General features: G+C 38.9%; 2 protein-coding genes and 1 long non-coding RNA gene across 4 annotated transcripts; 1 reads left to right on the forward strand and 2 right to left on the reverse strand.

Moving 5' to 3' along the window:
* Window positions 1–1,092: 1,092 nt before the first annotated feature.
* LOC144020300 (uncharacterized) lies at window positions 1,093–1,854 on the reverse strand. Its single transcript, XR_013283850.1, has 3 exons — window positions 1,728–1,854; window positions 1,623–1,654; window positions 1,093–1,532 (listed from the first exon to the last, which is right to left on the reverse strand). It is a non-coding gene; the product is annotated as an uncharacterized LOC144020300 (long non-coding RNA).
* A 4,417-nt stretch (window positions 1,855–6,271) lies between these two features.
* On the reverse strand, window positions 6,272–9,912 carry dnajb1b (DnaJ heat shock protein family (Hsp40) member B1b). Its single transcript, XM_077523896.1, has 3 exons — window positions 9,277–9,912; window positions 6,952–7,538; window positions 6,272–6,859 (listed from the first exon to the last, which is right to left on the reverse strand). The coding sequence occupies exons 1-3, from the start codon at window positions 9,485–9,487 to the stop codon at window positions 6,626–6,628; spliced, it is 1,032 nt and encodes a 343-aa protein (XP_077380022.1). The 5' UTR covers window positions 9,488–9,912; the 3' UTR covers window positions 6,272–6,625.
* A 661-nt stretch (window positions 9,913–10,573) lies between these two features.
* tecrb (trans-2,3-enoyl-CoA reductase b) lies at window positions 10,574–25,112 on the forward strand. 2 transcript variants are annotated; one of them, XM_077523895.1, is made up of 12 exons: window positions 10,574–10,697; window positions 16,143–16,193; window positions 19,315–19,366; window positions 19,441–19,485; window positions 20,668–20,771; window positions 22,235–22,350; window positions 22,460–22,565; window positions 22,669–22,741; window positions 22,834–22,877; window positions 22,956–23,013; window positions 23,524–23,612; window positions 24,565–25,112. In XM_077523895.1, exons 1-12 carry the CDS (start codon window positions 10,683–10,685, stop codon window positions 24,736–24,738), a joined length of 927 nt encoding a protein of 308 aa, XP_077380021.1. In that variant the 5' UTR covers window positions 10,574–10,682; the 3' UTR covers window positions 24,739–25,112. The 2 variants fall into 2 exon arrangements, with proteins under 2 accessions (XP_077380021.1, XP_077380020.1); XM_077523894.1 differs by lacking the exon at window positions 10,574–10,697 and having other exon boundaries at window positions 15,890–16,193.
* The last annotated feature ends 109 nt before the right edge of the window (window positions 25,113–25,221 follow it).

Raw genomic sequence — 25,221 nt, forward strand, 5'->3', positions numbered from 1 at the left:
TATTCCTGGGGTCGCCTTATATAACAGACCGTTCCCTAGACCCATTGCGTAGCTTTGGCTTTGCATATACTAAAATTGGAATTATACAGAGAAGATTATCATGTTAGACTATTATTATTATTATTATTATTATTACTTGGAAATTCTGGGAGTGCTAGGGGGGTGGTAAAGGCTCATACAGGACACTAACCACGGTAACCAAAAACAAAGGGCTGGACTTGACATGCTTATAACCAAATAAATAATAGCAGCAGCATCATATAAAAGTATATCATGAGCAAATACAGTCAGTGAATTTACTCTCGACCCCTTTACAGGTTTATAAAGCATAATGTATCATCATCATTCTAAATTACAGAAGTTTAGGTCATTTGTTAACTCCAACACTTTTGTTTGCTCTATTTAATTCGTTTATATGATTGAACTCCTCTCTAATCTGCATTTGATGGATATCCCTGATATATCAGTTCAGGCTTCGGATAAAAAAGTGTTACCTTACCTCCTTAGCTACAGTATAATAATAAATTTGTGCCAAAAGGAAAAATGAGAAACAGGGATAAAGCGTTGATAAGGCCCTATGGTGCAAATGCCCCCACCCCAATGCATGATGAGGCCCTAATCACAGCCTGAACAAGAAGATACGAAATAAAAGAAGCTAGGTTAAGTTTCATTGGTAACTACTGATCCATTAACGGTTGAAAACTCGTATTTTTACTCGAATGAATAGCTTGGAGATGCTTTATATAAATACATCACAATCATGGCGTCCATAGCTTATCTGAACTCGGTGTCAAACATAAATGTAAGGATTTCCATTTGCTACATTTGAAAAGGTTTCATATTTGTAATTGTTGGTCCTGATTGTTTTACTAGCATATCAGCAGGAAAAATCAATCTTAACACACCAAATAGCACAAGCGAAATTGTTTAGGATTATCAGGACTTGGTTCATTTGGATGGGAAGGAGTGAAATTGGAAATTATAACAATCTAAGTGGGCACACTATTGTATGTGTTGCTGCTTCACACAGCAGATACTGTAAATGGCACAGAAGATACAGTCAGAGACACAGTAATGACTCATGAAAAACAATTAGGTGACTCAGTTATTTATTCACATTAAACTCACAACTGAATCAGTATAATAACTATCCAACAGCTAACATGTTATTTCGCCAGAGTACCACCTGGTGGATATGTTAGGGTACTGCTCTGTTTGACCTCTGCAAAAATTGCCACCGTGCTGCTACGCTACTCTTAATTTCTTTGCACTTGATATGATATAAAATCAAATCCTTCTTGTGAATGTCTTAAAAGGAGTCTTGATCATAAATTAGTATAGTCGTTTCATGATCATAGACAGTTCTGAGGAAAAACAAACCCACAAAACTCCCATCTGGTCAACATTTTCCACATCTGGCTCATCTGGCTGGCTGAGTTGAAGATGTGGCAAACAAGAAAGTTCTGCTCATTGGTCTATGGGCCACCATCTGATTGAACACGGTGAAACCTTACTGTTGACCTTGCCTCAACCTGTGTACAAGTCAGAGACATCCTTGAGTAAAGCGTTGCGTACACATGAGCAATATGTTGGTGTATGTTTTGTTTATGAGTCACACTCACATGTACTTTGTTTGCACCTTGTCTGTCCTGAGCTGAAAAAAATCAAGTGGCAAAGTGAGTATGGGTTGGATGCTGTTTTGTTAAACTTGTTTGTGTGTGTCTCACCTGAATTACTTCTCCAATTTCCATAGAATATCAGCGGGATGGCCGCACAAACCAGAAGGGCCAGGCTAATGGACACAATGATGACCACAGTGGTGTCTGTGAACATTACAGAGGTCAGCAATGACCCTGAATGACAAAAAAAAAAAAAAAAAAAAGTACATATATAATCTTCAATAATTTACAACAGGGGTGTCCAAACTTTTTCCTTTGATGGCCACATACAGAATAATCGAAGGATGCTAGGGCCATTTTGAAATTGTCTGACTTTATTAAACATGCCTGCGATTGGCTGGCAACCAGTTCAGGGTATACCCCGCCTAATGCCCGAAGCCAGCTGGGATAGGCTTCAGCACCCCCCGCGACTCTTGTGAGGAAAAGCGATTAAGAAAATGGAAGGATGGATGGATATTAAACACGGTAAAACAATTTACTATAGTTTATCTGTTTGTTTGTTTGTTTGTTTGGTTTTTTTTTTGGGGGGGGGGGGTCAGTTATTTTTAAACAGGACAATTTGGGATTTTTCTCGATTTTTGCGGTACCCCTGTATCCCACAAGAATAGATCCGCCCCAGCCCCTGAACCAATCTCCACATTCACAATCAAAGGAAAAGTAATCGGGAATAAAATGACAAATTTTAAAGCAGTTTTTACAGCGGAACATAGAAGAAAACATTTTTGAAATATCTGACTTAATTCCTTAAATTACAAAGAGAAATATTTCTGTTTTAGATGTAAATAGTTTCTTTGTATATCTAGAAAAGCAGGCTGTGTCAAAAGTAATTTTTTGATATGCTGAGGGCCGCTAGAAAATGGATGGCGGGCCGCAAATGGCCCCCCCGGGCCGTAGTTTGGACACCACTGATTTACAATGTCATTTTGTATTGATTACATGTCTATCTTCACCATTGTTTTCACTGTGAATATGTCTTTAAAAGATGGTACACTCATGGAATGGGCATATCACTCGCCAGCTAAAATTAATTGACAGAATTTTTATTGCCGCACCCAATCTTATTTTAGTGACCTCCTTTAGTTACTCGTGAGCGATATGATGCTGTTGAATGACTTGCTCGGGAACTGCAGATAATGTATCCATTTTTGACCGTGTATTCTTTTTAGTTTCATGGGTGAGCTGGGGCGCACTCAACACAGGGCTACACAAACAGATAACAGTTTACCCTTACATTCACACACGGGCTGTTTTGAAATTTGTTGTACACCCACATACAAACTTTGTGTACACTAAGACTGGGTAATTTTATTTCAGATTAATTTCATTTGCTCATTTTATATACCGATGTCGGGAGTAAATCACATTTGTTGTCCATTCCTCATACTGTAGTTCATAGATTGGTATCAAATATCCAATTCTTACCAAGATACAGACAGTAAATTCCGTGATATAATTTTGGGAGAATATTTTATTTAAAAAAAAACAAAAAACAAAAACAAAACAAAACAGAAATTATGTTATTTCTGATCAAAGTTGAATAACTCAAGTGAGGGAATTTAAAGCGTAAAAGCATTATTTTTACCCATGTGTCATTTATAACATGTACATTATTGTTAGAGGAACTTGTGGTCGAAACCTGAGAGTTTGGTTGTTGCGCTCTGCTCAGTCTGCTCCTCGGTGGTGGACTTTACTGATGCTGGAGGCAATGGCACAGTCACAGTATTGGACGGAATGTTTTCTGTAAGTGTCTGCAGGCTTGCATAGGGAGGAGGTCCAGGAGGAAGTGCTGACACTTGAAGGCAACAAAACATGTACAGTATGATTTTTAAGTGTGTGTACTTTATTGTATTATTGTATATATATAAAATGTTCATATAACATTTAACAAGTGAACTAAGAATAATTTAGTTAGAAAAAAAAGTTAGAATTAATTCAGTGAGTAGTAGTAGTAGCCTACTTTAATAGTGTTGTCTGTTTAAAAATACAGTACAAGTAAATGTTACCACTGTGTAAATAAAGCACAAGGAGCTTGCGGCTGCTATCATTTTTGTCAGCGTAGCTCTCATTGATGAAAACGGTGGGAGAATCCCAGTATAAATATGAGACAACTCGTGTGCACATGCTTGGTAAACGCAGCTGTGAAAAAAGAAAACTTGGAACAAGCCCATCTCCTGGTAGTAAGCTAGCTGCTTTTACAAGCTCTATTAAACTAGACAAAACCATTTATAAATAATGAAAATGGTTTTGCCATTCAATGCTAAAATCAATCTAATTGAGGGATGTCATAATTATCACATGTTCTTTTAGTTTATCACTCCAGAATATATTTAGATGAATCTGAAGAGCAATTCACTTCAAAAATGTCCACACTGTAAAATGAATGATTTAATTTGTAATAACAAAACTAATGTATGCCATTTGTAACAAAAAATATTCGATCAAATCCAGAACTCACCTGAGAAGCAGCAAAACACAACAACATGAAGAATGTCCATCCTTTATCAACTGATGAAACGAGACCAAGAACTCAAGTGCTTCACATTCGTCTCTTGCTACCATAAAACGAGTGTCTTACAGAAAAGCTACAAAGATTTCATTGTGTGTCGTATTTAATGGCGTTTAAGAGAGAATAATTTACAATCAGATTGCCTCTTCCCCTCCCTGATCTGTTGCAGACATTCCAGTCTCAACATGAGTGTTTGCAGCTATTGTTTTTGCAGAAAGATGTGTGCCTTGGTGCATCACCAACAAAAGAGGCTGGGAGGCTTGAAACGGCCGTCTGCTGACTGTGTCACGGGTATCTGTAGTTATTCTTAGAAAACATTGTTATGTACATGTTCCTTGTGACAATCCAAATAAAGTCACTTTCAGACTTATTTTATTATGCATGCCCAACAAGCAACATCTTTTATTGGTCAAGTTATAGTGGTTCACATTTTATTGTTGACTAGTTCAAATGTAGAGCAGTAGAAGTACTGGAAAGCCTTTAAATGTTAAGTCTGTAAAACTTAAATTGTTATTTAATTGGGGATCATAATCCTCATGAAGAGCATTTCTGCATACCTTCTTAAGAATACCGCACATGGGGAGTTTCACAAGACCGTGTTCTGGTCTTCATATTGACAAATGGCCACAGTGTCTAATAAGGGCTCAGCTTGCGAGCGTCACATGACCTAAGCAAAACAGGTGAGCCGTGACAGTCGTTACCTAAACCCTTAGGCATTGTGATGTCATTTTCAATCAACAGCAAGTGGCAAAATGGCCACCTCCTGACATGGATAAAAATGGGTGGATTGCTGTTTCATTAATATTCCACAAACACAATATTAATCAGAATGCCATGTTTAGAAAAAATAATACATATATAAAAATACGAATACATACTGTTGTAAAGAAACCGTTTAACATGACTTCCCCTCTACAGTTAATTCTATCCCTGAATTTAAGTTTCAATAATTGGAATCAGTATTAAGCTTTTTGTGTTTTCAGAAAAATACTGAAAAAAATTACTTGGGCAAGGTGACAATATGGAGCTCAGTTACATAAACCTGAACAAATATTAAATGTGCAAAATGTCACGAATATATGTGTTCAAGTTAATGAGTGGTTAAAACAATGATATGCCTCACATTTTTGTGCATACCTAAACATAGAAAAAAAGTACCACTAGTCTAGTTTGAGTAACATTGTCAACTAGTGACAACTACCAATTAGAGATGACTAAAAATGCCGAAATCTTTTAAACAATGTGCATAGAGTTGTTGATTGTCATAAGTAATAGTGTAGATTTAATACTGAGTTTAACCCATCTTGAATACGTTATGAATCGAGTGTTTTCAGTTTTAAAAGTTGCATACAGTTTTTACTACTTTCTTAGACTACTTTGCTATTTACTATTTTCTGAGGTGTTTTTTTTTTTCCGTCACATGAGAGCCACATTACTGCGATTGGCTGGCAACCAGTCCAGGGTGTCCCCCGCCTACTGCCCAGAGCCAGCTGAGATAGGCGCCAGCACCCCCCGAGACCCTTGTGAGGAGTAAACGGTGAAGAAAATGGATGGATGGGAGCCACATTATTTTAAGCAACTGTGCAGATGTTTATCTTATATTTTAAAGGTGCGTCAAACTCAAGACCCAGATCTCACCAGTCACATCATTTTGTGGCCTGCAGGAAAATCTTATGTGCATCGACTTCAGGTTTCTTGCAAAAACAGCAAAACTGCTAATTGTCTTCACTTATAAAAACACTCATATTGCCAGCATTTAAAAAAACAAAACAATTCATTTTAAAACAAATGTTACAGTAGTTCAACACTTTTTACTGCCCTCTAATTACAAAACTATGTATCCATTATGTGTTGTGTATACTGTAGATTTATTTGGGTTCAGTCATAATGGTCCTCTGAAGGGATTGTAATGTGGGTCGCAAAAAAAAAAAAAAAAGTTTGACACCCATTTTAAGGCACCTTGTTTGAGGCCATGCATGTTTATTTTCAACAACATTGCAATGGCTGAAAGTCTTCGCATTTTAGTCCAGGTTCTCTTCATACAGCTCATTTGGCTTGTCAACAACTCAGTAAACATCAAAAGCAATCAAATCCTCTCTCTTTTTTATTGCAAATCCTCTCACTTGTTATTGCTTTTCACACAAATCCTTATCTCCAGTCCCATTATAGACAAATATTTCAACAAAATATAATATTTCATAAAATTTAACACTAAACAATATTGGCTATATTTACAATCCAGGCTGTAATATCTTACAGTTTTCAATGAGGCATTTACACTATGGGTGACTGGGTATTACATCCCATACAGTATGCATGGTGTGACAACAGTACACAAAATTGTCTCCCACATAGTGATATACAAAAATTAAAATACAATTTGCATCCTAAGGGAAGGAGTGGTTTGTTGCTGGGGTTGCTTGAGTCCAATTTGGCTTGTTTACAACCGAGGCAGGACCTGGGCGATGGTGTCCCGAGCGCTTTGACTGAGGCGCTCGGGAAACTTGACCTCATACTCCACAATCAGGTCACCTCGACGATCGGGGCGCTTGGGATACGGCAGCCCCTCTCCGCTGATGCGTCTCTTCATCCCGGGCTGTACCACATCCGTTGACGTCACTGTGACGACTCGGCCTTCCAGTGTAGGTGCGTTGACCGTGCAGCCACATAAGGCCTTGTTGACAGAAGGAACATCCAAGTGAGTTACACAAAGAAAAAAACAATTCTCATATGGGTATTAAAAATGTATATTGATACTGAACTTACATCTCTGAGTGATATCTTGGCTGTGTAAACGATGTCAGAGTTGTCACGCTTGAACACAGCATGCGGTTTGTCCTTTAGCACAAAGACCACATCAGCTGGAATGTTTGTCGGGGTTTCATCCCCCTCTTTAGGAAAAGTGATTTTCGTGCCTTCCTTCCATCCTTTTTTTATCTGCACCTCTAGGATTTTTTCCTCTCTCCTCAGCGTTCGCCCGTCAGGATTGAGCCTTTTGCGGGAGATCTTCATTTTCTTCGTGCAGCCGGTCAGCACTTCTTCCAAGGTCACCCGCAGCTCATGCACCACAGGGGGATCTTGTTGTTTCTTCACAACACTACTGTGACCGCCAAAGCCTCCCATACCAGCGCTGAAGGAGCGGGGGAAGCCGCCGCCACCCATTCCAAAGCGGCCAAAAGCGTCATCAGTGTCCATACCCTCGTCCATGCCGCCATTGCGCCCGCCAAAGAATTGCTCAAAAGGATTTCGTCCGCCGAAAAACTCTGAAAAGATGACATGTGGGTCACCTTGGAAGCTGTAGCTGAAGTTTCCGGGAGCGCCGCCGCCACCGGGGGCACCACCTCCTTTCAGACCTGAATGACAGAGGGAACCATAAAATATGGTTTGCATGCTGATTGCAGACACAATATCTAAGTCACAAGACAGATATAAAAACACTTTCATACAGCAAAAATATTTGTTTTGCCATACTAAAAATACAAATGAATGGCCCGTTGTATTCAAGAGTTACATAAAGTAGTGACAGTCAAGCATCATCTCTCAATTTGAAGAAGTATTGTGTGTATTAGAGCTAAAATCTTTAAAATATGTTGCTTTGCAAAAAGACCAAACAAGAGGAAAAAACTATTTTGGAGGTTTCAACGTCCTCAAACTTAAGTCCACTTTGTATATACTGGCATACATTGCGACCTGATCAACACTGTTTTTTTGAGACTCTAAGTCACACTTATTTTCATATTTTGGCTGTTCCTGCGACTTATACTCAGGAGTCACTTGCATATATTCAAAGTAGAGCGCCAACTGACAACCAAAATCTTCACTCCCCAAACTTGCTGACTGTTTTGGCAGTTGGGAAATACTTTTGTTGCATCACCGCAGTGGCCAGAAGGTGGCATCAAAAGCATCCGTGAGCCACCAAAATTAAGTAGAAGGGAAAAAATTGAAGAAAAGGAAGAAGAAATTGGAGAAAAAAATAAAATGAAATGGAGGAAGACTAAGAAAAAAATAAGAAATTAAAAAAGTAAAACTAATCCTTCGTGCATTAACATGCTCAAGAAAGTTGTGTTAATGCGCAAAACAATTTGCTGTTCTTGGGCTTGGTTTTACCCCCCACCTGTTGAACATGTCAATAAATCACTTCTTTTGCAACGTACAAATTGGCATCAACGTCCAGCACGATTCCCTTGCACTGGGCTAGTTTTCTTGTCATACGGACAACTATGCTAAAATGATTCAGTTCATATTTACTGTTTGATGTTGCGTGTTGCTTTTATATAAAAAAAAAAAAAAAAGTCTTTACAGGGATCGGTAAAGTTGATAATTTGATTTGAACTATAAGTTGCTATAATTTTTGAATAATTTTATTATTATTATTATTATTATTATTATTATTTTTTAACACTTAAGTGTTCAAAAAATGCTCCTGACAAATAAACTCAAATTAATCGTTACGAATTGAGATCGAGGTTCAAATTCTAGCGTGACATTTGGGGTGTTTTTGTATTATTAAAAAGTAAATTACGTACTTATTTACGTAATTACTCGTATATATGACAGGTAAGTGCTATAAGTGCTATTTCACATTAGGACAAAGTTAGACTGAGTCCACGAGGGACCTTGTTGTGTATGTCGTTGCCATGGTAACATTACATTAGCCAGGAAACGCGTTCCTCCAGTCATAAATTCAAAACATTAACATCCATAATAATTATTGTCATGACGTACTCTACTATGTACATTTATGGCCCACATTCCCATCCAATCTCCAGGATTAGTTTTGTTATCCCGATTCTCAAGTACTGTATTAGAAAACAGCATGACGCCCGATTTAAATTAGGAAGACACGTCACTTCCACGTGTCGTCGTCGTCGTCGCGTTTCTGCACATTATTTGCATCTATTTGCTAGTTCGTAGGATTCTGACGACCAGTAGTTAGTTGCTGCTTGAAGATCGCTTTGGTTTCCAGGCCCATCTAAAAGTTTGACGGCCAAACTTAAATAGACGTCTATGTACTGCAAACGTCAAAAGTGGACCACCAAATAAAACAACGGCCTCGCTATTTCAAATCTCCAACCAAATAAAAACAATTACCTTCTTCCCCAAAGCGGTCGTAAATGTCCTTTTTCTTTGGGTCGCTCAGGACATCGTAAGCTTCGGCGATTTCCTTGAATTTATCCTCCGCTCCCGGCGACTTGTTCTTGTCCGGGTGGTAGCGCAGAGCTTGCTTACGATAAGCTTTCTTGATGTCGTCCTCAGAGGCGTCTTTTTTAATTCCCAAAATGTCGTAGTAGTCTTTCCCCATCCTGCCCGCCCGGCCGGCAGCCAGTCAGTAAGTCGTCTGAATGCAAAACGGTTGGAAAAGCCTTGTGTCCCCGTTCAAATGTCCCGTTTCAAATCTGCGACACGCCCGAGACGCTGTCAATATAAACCGTACGGAAACTTCCAGAGATTTCCATAACAAGCCAGTACATTCTCCACTGTGGCGAGTGTGGCGACTGAAATAAGCCACGCCCCTTCGCGTCACTCCCGTGATGCCTTCAAGTACAGTCCAAAATATTCTAGTACAGTAAAGCGCCATCCCCTTTTTGGTCTCGCAATAAAACAAACTATATTTAAAGTAGCATGTGCTACTTCTTATTGCACAGTCAACATAGAACACTGAATAAACTATGTAATCCATAAACACATACGAAACCCTCTAGACTGGTTGTTCTTCCTCATCCAAACGTCAAAGTGCTGCGTTGAACATTTTTTTCCCCAGTAAGGTGTGGCCCAGATTTTTGTACACTAGTGAGGTATGTAAATAGTTGTTACTCAGGATACGAAGCGAGAAAGTCCGGTCACCGCTCGAACCTTTTTTTTTTTTTTTGAGGGGAAAAAAACAACATTTAAAACACTTCATTGGTTTGTCTTCACACAATTGCATTAGAAAATTATATATTTAAATATTTAAATTACAATTAAATGGCACTTGCAATTTTTATTTTGATACACAGCATAAATCAAATTATGAGATGGTTTCATTGTTATTTCCCTTAAAAAAATGTCAGCCTTTCACAAATTCCGTCATTATAAAGTGCACTTCTGAGCACATTGCACATGTTCGGATCGACCATTGAACTGAAAAAATGACTAGATAGACGATAGCCCATACACGCCCATGTAAGCCGTTGAAGTCACTGGGCAGCCATCTTGCTCCTCCCATCTCGCGAGCAGACTAGGTTTAGCCCCCCTAGGTTTAGTAGTTTGTTTCTACTAAGTTGTGTCGCAAATGTTCTTGGGAGGAGAAATTGGCGGCCTCGCGACTTCACTTTGTTTGTCCGCTATCCAGTCATATATTCAGACACTGTGGGCGTATTCTTCCGGCTAACACTAACTATGATTGGCTAATAGGTATAGTTTAGCCCGCCCAGTATTCTTTCAACGTCTGGGATCCTAGCTCTCTGATTGGAGGTTGCAGTGTCGATCATTTGGGATACCAAGGAAAGGCTGACAAGATGAAGCACTACGAGGTGAGTAGTGACCATGAATCACTCTACTAACCATCGAGCTAAGATAGAGTTGACCAGTTAAATCAGTAACCAATGTTTTGTGTGAATGTATCGCAGCGTACACCCTGTTAAATGTACATATTTGGTCGTACAAGAGTTAGCGTAGTACAGCACGTACAATTTACACCGCCTGTGACTGCTGTGACACAAGCTTTGTGGCTTAGCATGCGCGGACATCATCGGTTTTGTTGTTCAATGTACCCTCTTGTTAGCAAGTTAGTCGTAGTTTGATATGTCACGTTTCTTCAATACCCAATTTAACTAAACATATTTGTAGTCTGAAGACATCTATTTATTTATGATTAGCATAATGCGCTGCATCACCGCCATCTCTGGCTGGAATGACTCACGGCGCGTCTTAGGCTATCATGTTATTACTCAATAATCCAGTTGATAACCAGTCCGGTTTCAACGGTGCCTCTTGGCCCAGAGAAGAAGATTACTCACATCACTGCAAATGAAGAAGCAATTCACGTGATTTGATCGTTTGGAAAGCACAACCAAAACAACGCAAGCACAGAAAGGTAAAGACAATGTCCTTGAGTTCCAAGAGCCCCGAAACCCATCAGACAGGATTGAAGTCGAACTAGAAACCCACCCAACCAGTGTCTCCTGACATAGGTGTGAACCTGAGGGAGAAATGGAACAACACATGAATGATACAAGTCAAGGGTGCATAGGTGGGCAAACTGGGCATCATAAATTAGCATGGCATTTTTATTTTATTTTTTTCCCTAATGGTTATTTGTTAATTAACATATTCTTTCATCATATCAGATGCACCTGTATGCGTAAGATCTAATGTAAGAATTATGCCATGAAAATACCAATGCTAAACGTTGTTTGGCACTGACAGTTCCAGGGTATTCATTTAACAATATATTAATTATTGTGGTCATCGTTAGCAGTAGTGTAGAAGGGCACTGAATTTTACTTAAATGTATAGCGCCAAATTGTACCCAAAATATCAGCACAGCTATGCAAAGCTTAGCTTCTAGAACAGTAAACCCATATCTGGCCGCCTGGTCACCAAAGGTTTATTGTTCATTTGACAAAGTAAAAATGTCAAGTGTGCCTTCTGAGGTTTACTCTTTTACCAATCTTTCATAAAAAGAAAGTAAAATAAGTAATATAGTTTAGTTAGTTATTATAATATGCGCAAACATACAATGAGTATTAATTGGTCAGTTATTGTCATGGCTTTTATTGGGACAAAAAAAAAATCACACAAAAATCATTTTGTACATAAAAAAAAAGGGTACAAAAAAAAATCGAATCATTAATGTATCGAATCAAAATATCAAAATTGTCCGGTATCGCCCATCACTACTTTCTTGAAATGAAAATCAATACAATGTAATTATTTTTTTTCAAATAATGTTTTATAATGAATCTTTCTCTTAACTACTGTTTCGATCCCACTGTCGTATTGAGCAGAACTTTCTAAAGCTGACGCTGTGTTGTTCTTCTAGTTGAGACTGAACCAACAGCACCTCTGCTGGTGGAAGCAACTAGTACACACCATTTTGACCCAGTTGATAAGACAAACAACAATAAATTCCACACAATCTACACAACACTTATTATCACGCCAATCACTATCTTTCCAAAAATTATATGTATCGTATTTTGTCAAATTTACCTCTGACTGGACTGACTAGAGGTCTATATAATCTTTCTCTTAACCATAGATCAATTGTGTCTAGCGGTTGCCTCAACTTCAAAATCAGCTCCCAACATTCAAACTTGGTAATCAGTCTCTTACCTTGCAGAGGGTTCTGTCTTGATTGTGTTGACCGTACCAAGAGCTGTTAAATTCAATTTCTCCTCGCGTCACCCTCTCAGCTCATCGTGCTTTAGGCTGACAGGCTGTTGCTATTAGCTTGAGCCTTTATATAGACAAGGATGAGCGGGTGTGTGGAGTGTAATGTGGCCATGGGTATGCCTGGATGCTTGGCTCAGAGAATGGTATCATGTGGCCATATCCCCCCACGTTGTCATTTTAAATGCTTTCCTTCAACATACACAAAATCTTATCTACTGTTTACTGTCGTAAAGGAAAATATGTCGAGGTAGAGCCCATTAAATTCTAGTGTGACTCCAGATTTAATATTTAAAGGTACATTTATTTTCTTTTGTTGTCTTTTTTTTTTCTTCTTTTTACGTTGAAACCACCGTTGGTCCTCTATTGCTAATAGCAGTCCTGTGGGGCATTCGCTAATATATTTTATTTGCAATGTGACAAGATTTTCCCAAAAATGATGAGTTTGGTTGGAATGGCCATGTAAATCTGATTCAAGTTTTTGTGTGATTTTACATGTAGAAAAGGCAGTCAACAATGGTTTTAAATTAGAGTTAAAAAAAAGAAAAGAAAAGAAAAGATGCATTTGTCATTTCTGAACACATCGCCTTGACGCTTTGGTTTCATCTGTTACTCAAGGAACCATTTCTCGATTGTCTGGTAATTTGCAGTTAAAAATATCCACCAATATGCTCTTAAGCCTGTATCCCACTAAGGGAGCGAACGTTTGCGAAGCTAGCAAGTTTTGATTTCTCCTCGGGGTTTGTTCAGTCACTGAACATTCTCTAAATGTTTGCCACATTTTTTTCTTGTTGCAAGAAAATTTTAGGTGGAAAACATTTCGAGAACGTTTAGGTCAATGTTTGCTATGTTCAACTAATGTTTTTCTTGTCACAAGAAATTTTTTAAAATGTTCCAAATTCCCTTGCGACAGGAAAAAACATGTTGGCAAACTTTTGGAGAACATTTAACGAACATTGCAGCCTTGAATGACACCTGACAAGAAATCAACATTCGTTAGCTTCACAAGTGTTTGCCTATTAGTGGGATATGGGCTGAAATTCTCAAGGATTCTCCAAGTTGGTGCGTCAAAATTGCTGTGACTTTTCACACAGTATAACTTGCCATATAAACTCAACTTCAGTAGCACAAATGGGACATTATTTGTGAGAATAGCAGTGTGGGCAGGTCATGTATAGGTCGAAGCCGTTACTTAGAAACAAACAACGAACCAAACATGACACTGGTGGACGAATTTATGGACACTACAATTAATTCTGTTCTCGCAGAATTACGGTATTCACAGTTTCCTTTTTGAAGAACAGCGAGAGGCACTTCGTGCGTTTTTAGCTGGTAAAGATATTGGTGCTTTCTTTTTTCTACTACGACGACAACTCCATGCACATTTGTTGCCGTGATTGATCAAAACAAAAGTTTGGTAGGCGTGCACAAGTTGGCGCATCGTCCATTCAGCTCATAGTATTCTACAGAATGTCCCGGCTTTCCTAAGCAAATCACAGTGGAGCGGTCCCTGATTGATATTGTGGATAACTTCCTTGAGTGAATCACAATTATGAACCTTAGTAATTAGGGGTGTGAATTGCCTAGTACCTGACGATTCGATTCGTATCACGATTCACAGGTCACGATTCGATTCGATACCGATGAATCCCGATACGAATTTATAAGTCGATTGTTGCGATTTTTTTTCATTCAAATTTAGAAAATACTAATCAGTAAGCTTGTAGAGTGTAAGATTTATATGAAAATGTATTATTTATTTATCTGAAATTTCAGTCTTATAGAGGTTGTAATCTGTTTCATGTTTGAACAGCACTAAAATAAAATATTAAGGCTTAATGTTCCGTTCATATAACATTCTTCCATGCTCAAGGTGTGAATCCTAACCCGAAGTCAGACGTTTTGTTGAATATTTTTCCATTAAAAATGGAAGTTTAAAAATCGATTCACACACACACAAAAAAAAAAAAAAAAAAAAAAAAAAAAGGCAATGATGATAAGACGTTGAATCGGTAAGACTACCGAATGAACAATTCTGAACTCTTAAAAAAAAAAAAAAAAAACGATTTTTTTTTAATTGAATCGATTTGAGAATCGCGCGATGTAGTATCGCGATATATCGCCGAATCGATTTTTTTTTTAACACCCCTATTAGTAATGAATTGTTTTGTCATGAATGTATTTGTTATGGTGGGTTTTAGAGGTATTTGTAGTGTCCAATTAATTTTATTTTTTTTTCCATTCCATCCAAAAAAATTCAATTTAGAACCACAATGGAATCGCCCACCCATTCCTCAGAATGGAAATATAATTTAGTCTGTATATTCTGAACAGTTTACATCATTCTCCATTAGAAAGAACGTAGCCTGCTAACTAAACAATATGGTACTTCATGATTCACCTTTGTCGGGCCAAAGATAACTGTGCTCTAATGAGTAGCATTTTGTTTGTATTATTCACCTTGTGAGCTTGCGAGTGATGCAAAAATGCGTTGTCACGTTAAAATTCAACGTTCATCGACAATGGCAAGTTTAAATCCGACAGTTAGCACGTCTGAGCTAAAGCACCACGTTGCAAGGTGTAACTGTATGTCTTTCGTTGAGAAATGGCAACTGTATGAGCAACTGTTGACCATCGGGAAGTGGAGAGGCATGGGTGGGCTTCACCGGGGGGGAATGCCCTAACTTAGCGAGGAGAATCTTTGGTATTATCACCCTTGAGTGGCAGGAAAGGGGAACTCCCTCTGTGTGTGACTGAAAGATGAGAAAACACTGTTTGAAGCTCCCAGGTAACCAACAGAACCTGTTGAAGAAGTCAGGTGTTTTTTAGACACAAATGGCAATGCTGATCTAATGACATCACCCCGTAGACATATGGGGTGGGGGGGGGGAGGTGTCAGTGGCAAGCGGGTTGTGCAGTTAGCAGCAGATTTTATATTTAGCTGCAGAGACAGGAGGAGATGGGGTCGATCGGTGTTGGTTGTCATAACACCTCTCTCCCTTCTGACGACTTCGCTGTAGACTAGACCGAGTGGTGTTAGAATGTTTTTATTGGTAAGATTCGGAAGTAGCGGACGAACATTCCAAAATCAAATCATCTCCATAATCATGGTCGAGAAGTTTTATTCTACGAGATGTTTGCAGATGGTCATTCTCAATCTGCAACTATGAGCACAAGTGTCCACTCTCCAGGGGTCGGCAGTTAAAATAAGCAGTTGGCCAGAAGTGAAGGAATGAGACAGGGGCAGCCAGCAAGGGAGGGACGGGGTGGTTGGAAGAGGTAGAGGAGTAAGAGGGAGGGGCTGCCAAAGCGCCAAGCATGGGGGAGACAGATTTATTTCCACAGCTGAGTGCAGCAACTCTCCTCTTGGGCTCACAGTGGTTCCAGTCTTGACACTTTTGGTGGTGGGGAGAAGGGAATAAAGTGAGTCCAGAAGGTGGAGCGTTGACATGGATGCCCTCGCGCTTGAGGCAGCTATTGGGAAAAAGCCAGCTAACGGGGCAGTGGCTGCACCTGCACTGGCCCCTGCACCGGTCAAACGTAAACCTGCTAAAAAAACTAAAAAGGCTGTCGTTTTCTTTGAGGTGGAGATACTTGATGCCAAGACCAAGGACAAGCTCTGCTTCCTGGACAAGGTGAGCAACAACATCTTTAACTATTTTCACTAACACTAATGTTACACTTTGCATATCTAATTGTTTGCATGGCTTGGGCATGTCGATGCTTTTTTACACACAAATGAGGTAATCCTTTTGGGCATGTCAATAATCCTTTTGTTAATGTGAAAATATCCGACTGTGGCAGTGAGAGTTGAACCGTTTCTAGAACATTGTGAAACTGCCTCAGTTGTCGTCAGAGTGTCCAACTGTAAACCCACACTTTCACACGTGACCTCACTCTGCCTGCTTGGTGGTCTGGCCACAATCTTGAAAAGTACAGATACACAGAGGTGGGCATTCCGTTAATAGTGACAGACTGTCTGTTGGTCACAGACTGATGGGTGCCCGTTTTCCTGACGAATGATGAGTGAACTGACGGACAGTACTGACGGAATGTACCTCTGTCTGTCGGTCCTAAAATTGTGGTGATGGGAGTGATGCCAGAAACGTGGTTAAATTAAAATGAGGGACTGACAATTACAGTTTGGTTCAGCTTAGAAAAATGTCAAACCGACAATGACGGAACGGTGCCCAGGGCACTGATGAATGATGGACCAGCAACATTTTGTAAAATTCCCACCTCTGCAGATTTAATATACAGTAGATCCTACATTTATGGTACGACACCAATATAACCCAAATTTGTACACTATGGTCTATCACTACCCTATGCGAAAGCAGTAGTGAGGTTAGAATTCCAAAAAAATGTTTGAAAATCACTTATTGGGTTGAAGTATTAAACAATCAACTGGAAAAACAAGTACGACAGTAACTGAACATGTCTTGTAGTGCCTTGTGACAACGTATTCCTGTGCTGTTGCGCAACCTAATTCATTCCGCGCCATTTGTGACTTCAACAAAACGTAAACCTAAGACCCCCTCTAAGGATGAAAGTGTACTGACACAACTCTTGATAAACTCCGACTTTCTACTGTCAAAGTGTCCTTGGGCAAGACATTTTTAACCTTTATTTCCTCGTAGTAGGGTCTGGAAGCACCTTGCATGACTGGAACTGCCCCCATTGGTGTATGATTGGGTGAAGGAGAGGCTTCTGAAAAGTGCTTTGGACACTGTGGTTGTGGCAATAAAGCACTATATAAGTGCACTTATTTAAATCTTAATTCTCTTCATTTTGTCAAATTGTTCAAACTTTGTAGGAACATTTCAGGGAAGACCGTTTTCTATTGTAGCATGACTGTGCCATAATGTACAATAAGAAAAAGGTCCACAAAGGCTTGTTTGGGTAAGATTAGTGTGCAAGAACTTCAACATCCTGATTTCAATTCTATCAAACATCTTGTGGATGAACTAGAACAAAGATGGTGAGTCATTAGATCCTCTCTCAGGCTCAATACCGGTGACTATGACCTCACGCTTGTTTATCTGGAAGGATTAATAGACAAAAATTCTCAGTCATCCCAACATCTTGTTGAAAGCCCGGGGAAACACCCATAATTACCCCTGGTGTCCCTTCCTCACATTGATGCCCTCCCTTGTGTCCATATTGTGCACGTGCCAACAAGAAATAAAACAAAACAGTTGTTAACCCAGGCATCAGTGCGTGTCACACAACACAAAACATAGATACACAGCACCACAGTAGATCAATGGCCTCTACTTTGTAGCGCTTATGGTAACGACCAGTCATGGCTCACATGTTTTTGGAAGCTGAGCCGTGATTGGTTGTTACCTGAGCGCCAATGGTTGTAATTGTAGGTGAGCGCTTCTGTTAGTGTTGAGACCAATATAGAAGAAATTGTGGGTGTCAACACTTAAGCAGGACTTTCATCCTCAATTGCACCATCACTTTACTATATATCCGATGTAACAGAACAACACATTTTGATCTCCAGTGCTCCACAGTCATACCACCGTGTCCAAACTGGGGTGAATTTAAATTGGAAAGAATGCCTGTAGATTATTTAACACTTAAATATATATCCAGTTCTTATCCTTGTGTGTGGGTGTGTGTGGCCTGCTGGTATGTACAGTTTCATTACCGGTGGCTGTTTACAACTGGCTTCCCTGTCACTTAGGGCTGACTGACCTTACGCAAGGTTTCTGTTGTTTCTCAAATCAAACTTTCGTGTTGCTTAGTGACATTTCCATCACCAAATCTCTTTATGTTGTTGATTTAGTACAGGATCGAACTTCCAAATGTGCTTTCCACAATCTGTTATTTTGGAGGCACATTATAACCATTTACCTCCCTGCAGTGTAATCGAAAGGTGACCCAATTCTTTGGTCCATCCCGTGTATGCCAGATTTAGAGAGGATGGCGTTGCAGTGGTAGGGGATTGTTTTTTTTTTTAAATGGTTTATCATGTCTAGTCAGGGTTTATAGAACAAAGCCGTGAGTTTGTATGCTCGTTCTATCCTAAAGGGGCATTTTTTTATTTTTTTTTAAGTGATGTCATTCTGCTGAAAATGCTGCAGGGTCTTCAGAATTGAAGCTTGTCAGTCTTTAAAAGCTGGGCTACAGTCTTTTAATGTGACGGCTCTGCAAAAAACAAACACATCTTGTCACTGGCAAGAGGCTTATTACTCAAACAAGTTCAACTTAGATTGGCAATTTTATGTGGTCTTTAATAGTGTACAAAATAACTTTAATGGCATTATACACAATCAATTCTGTTCAGTTAATCGATACAAGGTCGAAAGAGCCGATACAATACCAATTATTAGTAGTCAAGGATGCCGGTAACCGGTATTTGGAGACAATATTTATTTTCACTAAAAGGGAAAACATTGGCAACAAAATAAAAAAAATAAAAAATACTAAAAATTTACATCAGCCCAGCAAATAATCAATTTATCCCTAATGCATGCCCATTCATTTGTGTATAGTCATTTTGTTGTGCTTGGATATGCTTTTTTATTTTTTTTATCTGACTGGTTGCTGTCAGCCCAGCACGATGCCGTGTGCTTTGGCTGGGGCCGTAGGATCCTTGAAACCCAAATACCAGCTGTTGGATTGAGTGGGTGGGCACAGCCAGAGCTAAATTTACCGCTAATCACTGTCATGAATGGAAAACTGGGTGGTGGTCCATTCCTCTGTTCGTTCACGTCAATTTATTTGTCATGTTATTATTTGTAGGTGGAACCAAATGCCACCATTGGGGAGATCAAGTCTATGTTCCACAAGAGCCGTGAGTGTTCTCACTCTTGCCTCATACATCCTAATTAAGAGCAAGCAAATGTTCACACTGTCTGTCTGTTTTAGATCCTCAGTGGTACCCAGCCAGACAGTCCATTCGCCTCGACCCCAGTAAGTCGTTTGAGATTCCTTTGATGAAGCCACATAGTCAATCAAGTATACAGTAAACTCCTGTTTATTGCAGGGGATGTGTTCCAGATCCACCTGTAATGGGTGAAAATCCATAAAATAGAGAGACCATATATTTTTTTTAAATAGTTTTCATTCCCCCACACACATTAAAATGTATTAAAACACACTTTTTAAGTATTCATTAGCACCTGTTCTCACCCTCTCATGCTTCATGTTGTTTTATTTGTCACTCACTGTTGTAGTTTACTGCAAAACTGACACAACTCCAATCAAGTTGGGACATTGTTTTAATCATAATTAAAAACAGTACAATGATTTGCAAATCATGTTCACTGTTCAGCCTATATTTAATTGACTACTACAAAGACAAGATATTTAATGTTCATACTAATAGCAAATTAGACTAAGTGCAATTTCTGGAGAAATTGTATGGGAATGCTGAAAGCTGAATGCTAATAGCTGAATGCTAAGATTTGAATGCATGTGGAGTCATGATGAAGTAAATTGAGAGATAAATTAGGAAATACTGGACAATACGCTTTACCAACTCTGCCACCGAGTAGTATCAGACACCTGGTCATGATGATAGTCATGATGATATGTATGGCAGTGGGCGTGGAAAGAGATACTTAGAAAAAGTTAAATGTCTTTCCCATTGAAAATGAATGGGGAAATGTTGATATTAAATGTTAAAATTGTGCAAATACTGTAAGTAATGTGGAATCACCCCGGGAGGCGTGGATTTTTGAAGCTAGTTGAAATTTGAACAATGTATATTGGAAGTATTATGTGGGAGTTGTTATGCGGCAAAAAAGTGTGAAAAATAAAAATCACAATAACATATGTGGGAATGCTTCAGCATTCCCACAATAATCATTAACTTAGAATGTTATGGCTGCAACATTTTCAAAAAAAAGCTGGGACAGGTGGCAAAAAAAAAAAAGACTGAGAATGCTCATCAAACACCGATGTGAACAGGCTAATTGGGAACAGGTGGGTGCCATTATTACCAGGTTCACCTCTTTGTGAACAAATGTGTGGGGGAAAAAAAAAGTTTTAAGCTTAAGGACAATGTTCGTCAACGTACAGTGGCAAGGAATTTACGTATTTCATCATTGACGACTTGTACATGTATGTTAAGTAACAGTGTGTGTGTTTCAGAGGGGAAATCTCTAAAGGATGAGGACGTTCTTCAGCAGCTTCCTGTGGGGACCACAGCAACCTTTTACTTCCGAGACCTGGGGGCTCAAATCAGCTGGGTCACGGTAAGTCCATGTTCGGCCACCACTAGTCAAGGTTCCTGAAATACATACAACTTGAGCAGCAATAATTAATCTCAACATCGTCTAATGTTCCAGTGGAGTTGAGCGATGAGTTCATTTTGCATCTACTGCGAGTTGGGGAGTCTGTTTCGTGTTTTGGATTTTTTTTTTTTCTCAAATGCATTTCAGTGGGTGTCAGTTATATGCCAATTTTGGCTATGCATGTTCCAAGCCAGTCTTCAATCACCCACAAATAGTGGGGTTCGGTTGTACGTATAGTAAATAAGTTTTTAAATAGATCCGATAGATTGGTCCATCTTCTGATGCGAATGGTAGTTGGTTATCGCTGATCGGTGAGAGGTAATCTGCTCCAAAATCCTGATTGTGTAAAGCCTAATTGATTATGATGTGAAATGATAGTTATTTACTTGCAAAAAGAAACAAATGTTTTGCTGTTTAAGTATGACACTTGTTTGAATAATTCTGACTTCTCACAGAAGCTCAGGAAGCCAGCGCGAATTTAAGTTTAAAAAATTAAATTGTCTTAATTTATGCCTCATTCCTGTTCAAAATCGTGCAATGTCGTGAGCTCACCGAACATGAAAGAGTCCAGATTAAAGCGCTTCATGATGCGGGATGATCTCTTCATGAATCCTGACAGGCTCTCAAATGCATTTGGTAAGCGGGTGGTCAATAAATCAATATTAACTCATTCACTCCCAGTCATTTTCACTGAAGCAACCCCTTTCGCTTCCAGCTGTTTTACTGGATTTTGACTGATTTTTGCAAGGCTCACGGAATATGATGTTCTATTGCTATAAAAACATGAGAAAAGAAAGACTACAGTCTCTTCTTTCATCAGGGAAAAAAAAGTGTATTTGTATCTGTTTCCGTTTTGCAGCAATTAGCATTAGATTATAGCTAAACTTCATCATTATTCCCAACTCTGCTTAGAATTATGGGGAAACAGCTTGTTTTCATCATGGCCCTGGTTGATCTCTTATTCTCATTTGCCACCTGCTGGCCGTTTTTGTAATTACTACCATTGCTTCACTCGTTCTCTGCAGTTCAGAGGTTGCATTAAAGCCTAATGTGTGCTCTAAGATAAAAACAAAAAAAAATGTATAAATACGTCTTTGGGACACTTAAAACATTTAAAATAGAACATATTTATATGTTTTTGGGAGCAAATGAGTTCAGGCAAACTATTTGGGACAAGTTAATACAGCCACCAACCACAATTAGATGCACTTAAACAATTTAATGAAAACTAATACAAGGTCATTTCTTATTTTATCTCTCTCCAACAAGGTGACCAAAGATTACAAACGGCTCTCAGTATGATCGGTTGCAATTCTACACCACTGTAAACACAAGAATGGGGGGGGACTCTCTGGACTTTTCAAGAATTGTCGATACAGCTCTTAGTGTTGCTTAATTCACCGTGACTTTCTTGTGACTTTCAGGTCTTCCTGACAGAATACACCGGACCTCTTGTCATCTACCTGATGTTCTACTTCAGGGTCCCCTTCATCTACGCTCCCAAATACGACTTCACCACCAGTAAACACTGGGTCGTACAGTAAGTGTCTGGGAAACTATCGCTCACTGCGACACTGTTAGCTAATCTGTTCCATCCTCCGACAACACGTAACGAATGAGTGAGGCTTCAGTGCCTTTTCTTTTGCCAGTCTGGCCTGCATGTGCCACTCGTTCCACTACGTCAAGAGGCTGCTGGAGACGCTGTTCGTCCATCGCTTCTCTCACGGAACCATGCCACTGCGCAATATCTTCAAGGTGACACTGATGAGGGCAGTCATCTTATCATGTGATGATGTCTGTGCTCAGTCAATGTTGAGGCACGTTTTAGTGCTACTTTTAAAGATGTGTATATTTTCAGAATTGTACATACTATTGGGGCTTTGCAGCATGGATGGCTTATTATATCAATCACCCGCTATATACACCACCAAGTGAGTACATGCTGTATTACTCACTACATACATAATTATCTGCTTGGAATTTGATTCCACATGTTGTATGTTTTGTTTTGTTTAAATTCCAGTTTATGGTGAGCAACAGATCAGACTGGCCCTCATCTTATTCCTGGTAAGAACCCTTCTACTCAAAAACGTATGACATCCGCAGAGATCAACAGTTTTTGATCAATGACGTTCTCTTTCTCAGTTCTGTCAAATTGGCAACTTTTCCATCCACATTGCGCTCCGCAACCTCCGTCCGCCAGGTACGCGCACTGTTGTCCCACATGACTATCCGGTGGAAAATTGCTGATTGTTTATAAATGAAGGTGGATATTTGACGAGCTCTATTGTGGCTACATTAAGATGAGTAAAAAAAAAAAAAAAAAAGTACAGCATATCACATGGGTTGAGTGTACATTCCTGTCTACAAGCTTAGATGCAAGAACATAGATATTTTATTTGGGCCAATTTTTCTGAGTAAGAATCTAAACATGTATGAAAAGTTTACATTTATTAAATTGAAAAGAACATGACAACATTTTAGCAAATCTCTATAATACATAAATAAAGTGTCTGTTTTGAAAAGAAAAAAGTAAGACAATAATTAATTTTGCTCTCCTATCTAAATTTAACTTGGAGATCAAATTCAACAGGTGTTATTATAAAATTAACTGTATTGTAAAATTCTGTTGGAGGTAAATGTATACATATTTTTATGGATCTACAAAAAAAAAAAAAAAAAAAAAAAATCATCTCACTACCTTTTTATTCAGGCTCCAAGACCAGGAAGATACCCTACCCAACAAAGAACCCCTTTACCTGGATCTTCCTGCTGGTCTCCTGCCCCAACTACACTTACGAGGTTTTTTTTTCCCTCTCTGTCTCTCTCCCTCCCTCTCTTATGGTGTTAAGTGTGAGTGTATTATTTTCTGAAATGCTTAATAATGGTGATATAACAGTTGTTTCTGTAGGTATCGGTAAATCTAATTTAATACTGTTTAATGTAACTTAAAAGTAATTGAAACCCACATTGTACTGCATATACACACATGCGCACACTACCCACATACATACATAAATATATGCAGTACATATATGCATATATTGTTTATATATTAGGGCTGTCATTCGATTACAATTTGCATTTCATCACTTAACTCTCAATTAATTGCACAATATATCTGTTCTAAATGTACAATAAAATGGGTTTTTCATACACCTTAACATAAAAGTGTACAAATATGGTTACCAAATACAAATGTGGTTGTATCTTTTAGTTCATTAATGCAGTAATTTAATAGTAAGTAATTCATAGTTATTTTAAGTTAAAAAGACATACGAAACAGTTAAGAGTGTGAAACGATGAGTCAGATTTGTGTTGTGGTAATTGTCTGCCATTAGGTGGCATTCGTGTTTCATGTTGTACGTTGGTGACGGTCCATGTTTCTTTTCGAATTCAAAACAATTGGGATATAGATGGATTATGAAGCAACTACGAACTTCAGGCCCTTTTGTTCATTTTAAATTACTAGTCACCAATCCCAACAAATATGGATATTTTTAATCACATTTATTATTGCTAAATTGAGTTATAGTGACTCCTTTGCACAACGTATGTGAAATAAAGCATCAACGAAGAATGTTTTTCCATCAATGAAATGTACATATTTAATGCCTTAGACATTGTATTCATTTAAGGCCTTAAATTTGAGCAAATTAATTTAATGACTACAGGATTTTTAATGACCTGCGGAAACCCTGTATAACTAGTGAAGAGTCAGCCTTTCAATTCCACATTTGTCGTGTTGTTGCAGTTGGGATCTTGGCTGGGCTTCACGGTGATGACTCAGTGTCTGCCCGTGGCCTTCTTCACTTTGGTGGGTTTCATTCAGATGACCGTGTGGGCCAAAGGAAAGCATCGCAGCTACCTGAAGGAATTCCGTGATTACCCTCCTCTCCGATCACCCATCCTGCCTTTTGTCCTGTAGATGGCCCGCTACTTCATCTTCTTCTTCTCCTCTACTCGAACCTGAACAGCATCATCTTCCCTTTGTTTCGCTCCCAATTCTGCACTGGAACAACATTGACTGAAAACATGCTTGCGTGCTGCTCGCATAATTGTTATAATGCTAAATGATTATCGCATAAACAAACTATTTTGCCTGGTTCTTTGAATTATTTTGCACCCCTGGAGATGCTCTGACCTCCCAACGAGCTTGTGTGCACTGACATACACCATTCAGGTCACACAGGTCTGGTTTATATTTTGATGTTCAGGAATGTATAAATTGTTGTTCACATCCATTCATCAAAAAAAAAAAAAAAAAAAGTAATTTATTAATAAAAAGGAACCAAACCTGTGTCTGGTTTTGTTGATTCTGTTTGTCTGGAATGTGTAGTAATAGAAAACTTTACAAAATTAATTTAAACATGGCCTTGTCATGAGACAAAACAGCAAAGCTTGCTTGCAT

Source organism: Festucalex cinctus, chromosome 6 (genome assembly GCF_051991245.1).
Source record: "Festucalex cinctus isolate MCC-2025b chromosome 6, RoL_Fcin_1.0, whole genome shotgun sequence".
NCBI lineage: Eukaryota > Metazoa > Chordata > Actinopteri > Syngnathiformes > Syngnathidae > Festucalex > Festucalex cinctus.

Bases quoted from the DNA above. Each gene is read 5' to 3' on its own strand.
- dnajb1b (XM_077523896.1), bottom strand. From the start codon at position 9,487: ATGGGGAAAGACTACTACGACATTTTGGGAATTAAAAAAGACGCCTCT. The intron at 7,539-9,276 runs GTAATTGTTTTT...TCTGTCATTCAG, and splicing joins CGACCGCTTTGGGGAAGAAG to GTCTGAAAGGAGGTGGTGCC. The intron at 6,860-6,951 runs GTAAGTTCAGTA...TCTGTCAACAAG, and splicing joins CCAAGATATCACTCAGAGAT to GCCTTATGTGGCTGCACGGT.
- tecrb (XM_077523894.1), top strand. From the start codon at position 16,008: ATGGATGCCCTCGCGCTTGAGGCAGCTATTGGGAAAAAGCCAGCTAAC. The intron at 22,351-22,459 runs GTAAGTGTCTGG...TTCTTTTGCCAG, and splicing joins AGTAAACACTGGGTCGTACA to TCTGGCCTGCATGTGCCACT. The intron at 23,613-24,564 runs GTTTTTTTTTCC...GTGTTGTTGCAG, and splicing joins GCCCCAACTACACTTACGAG to TTGGGATCTTGGCTGGGCTT.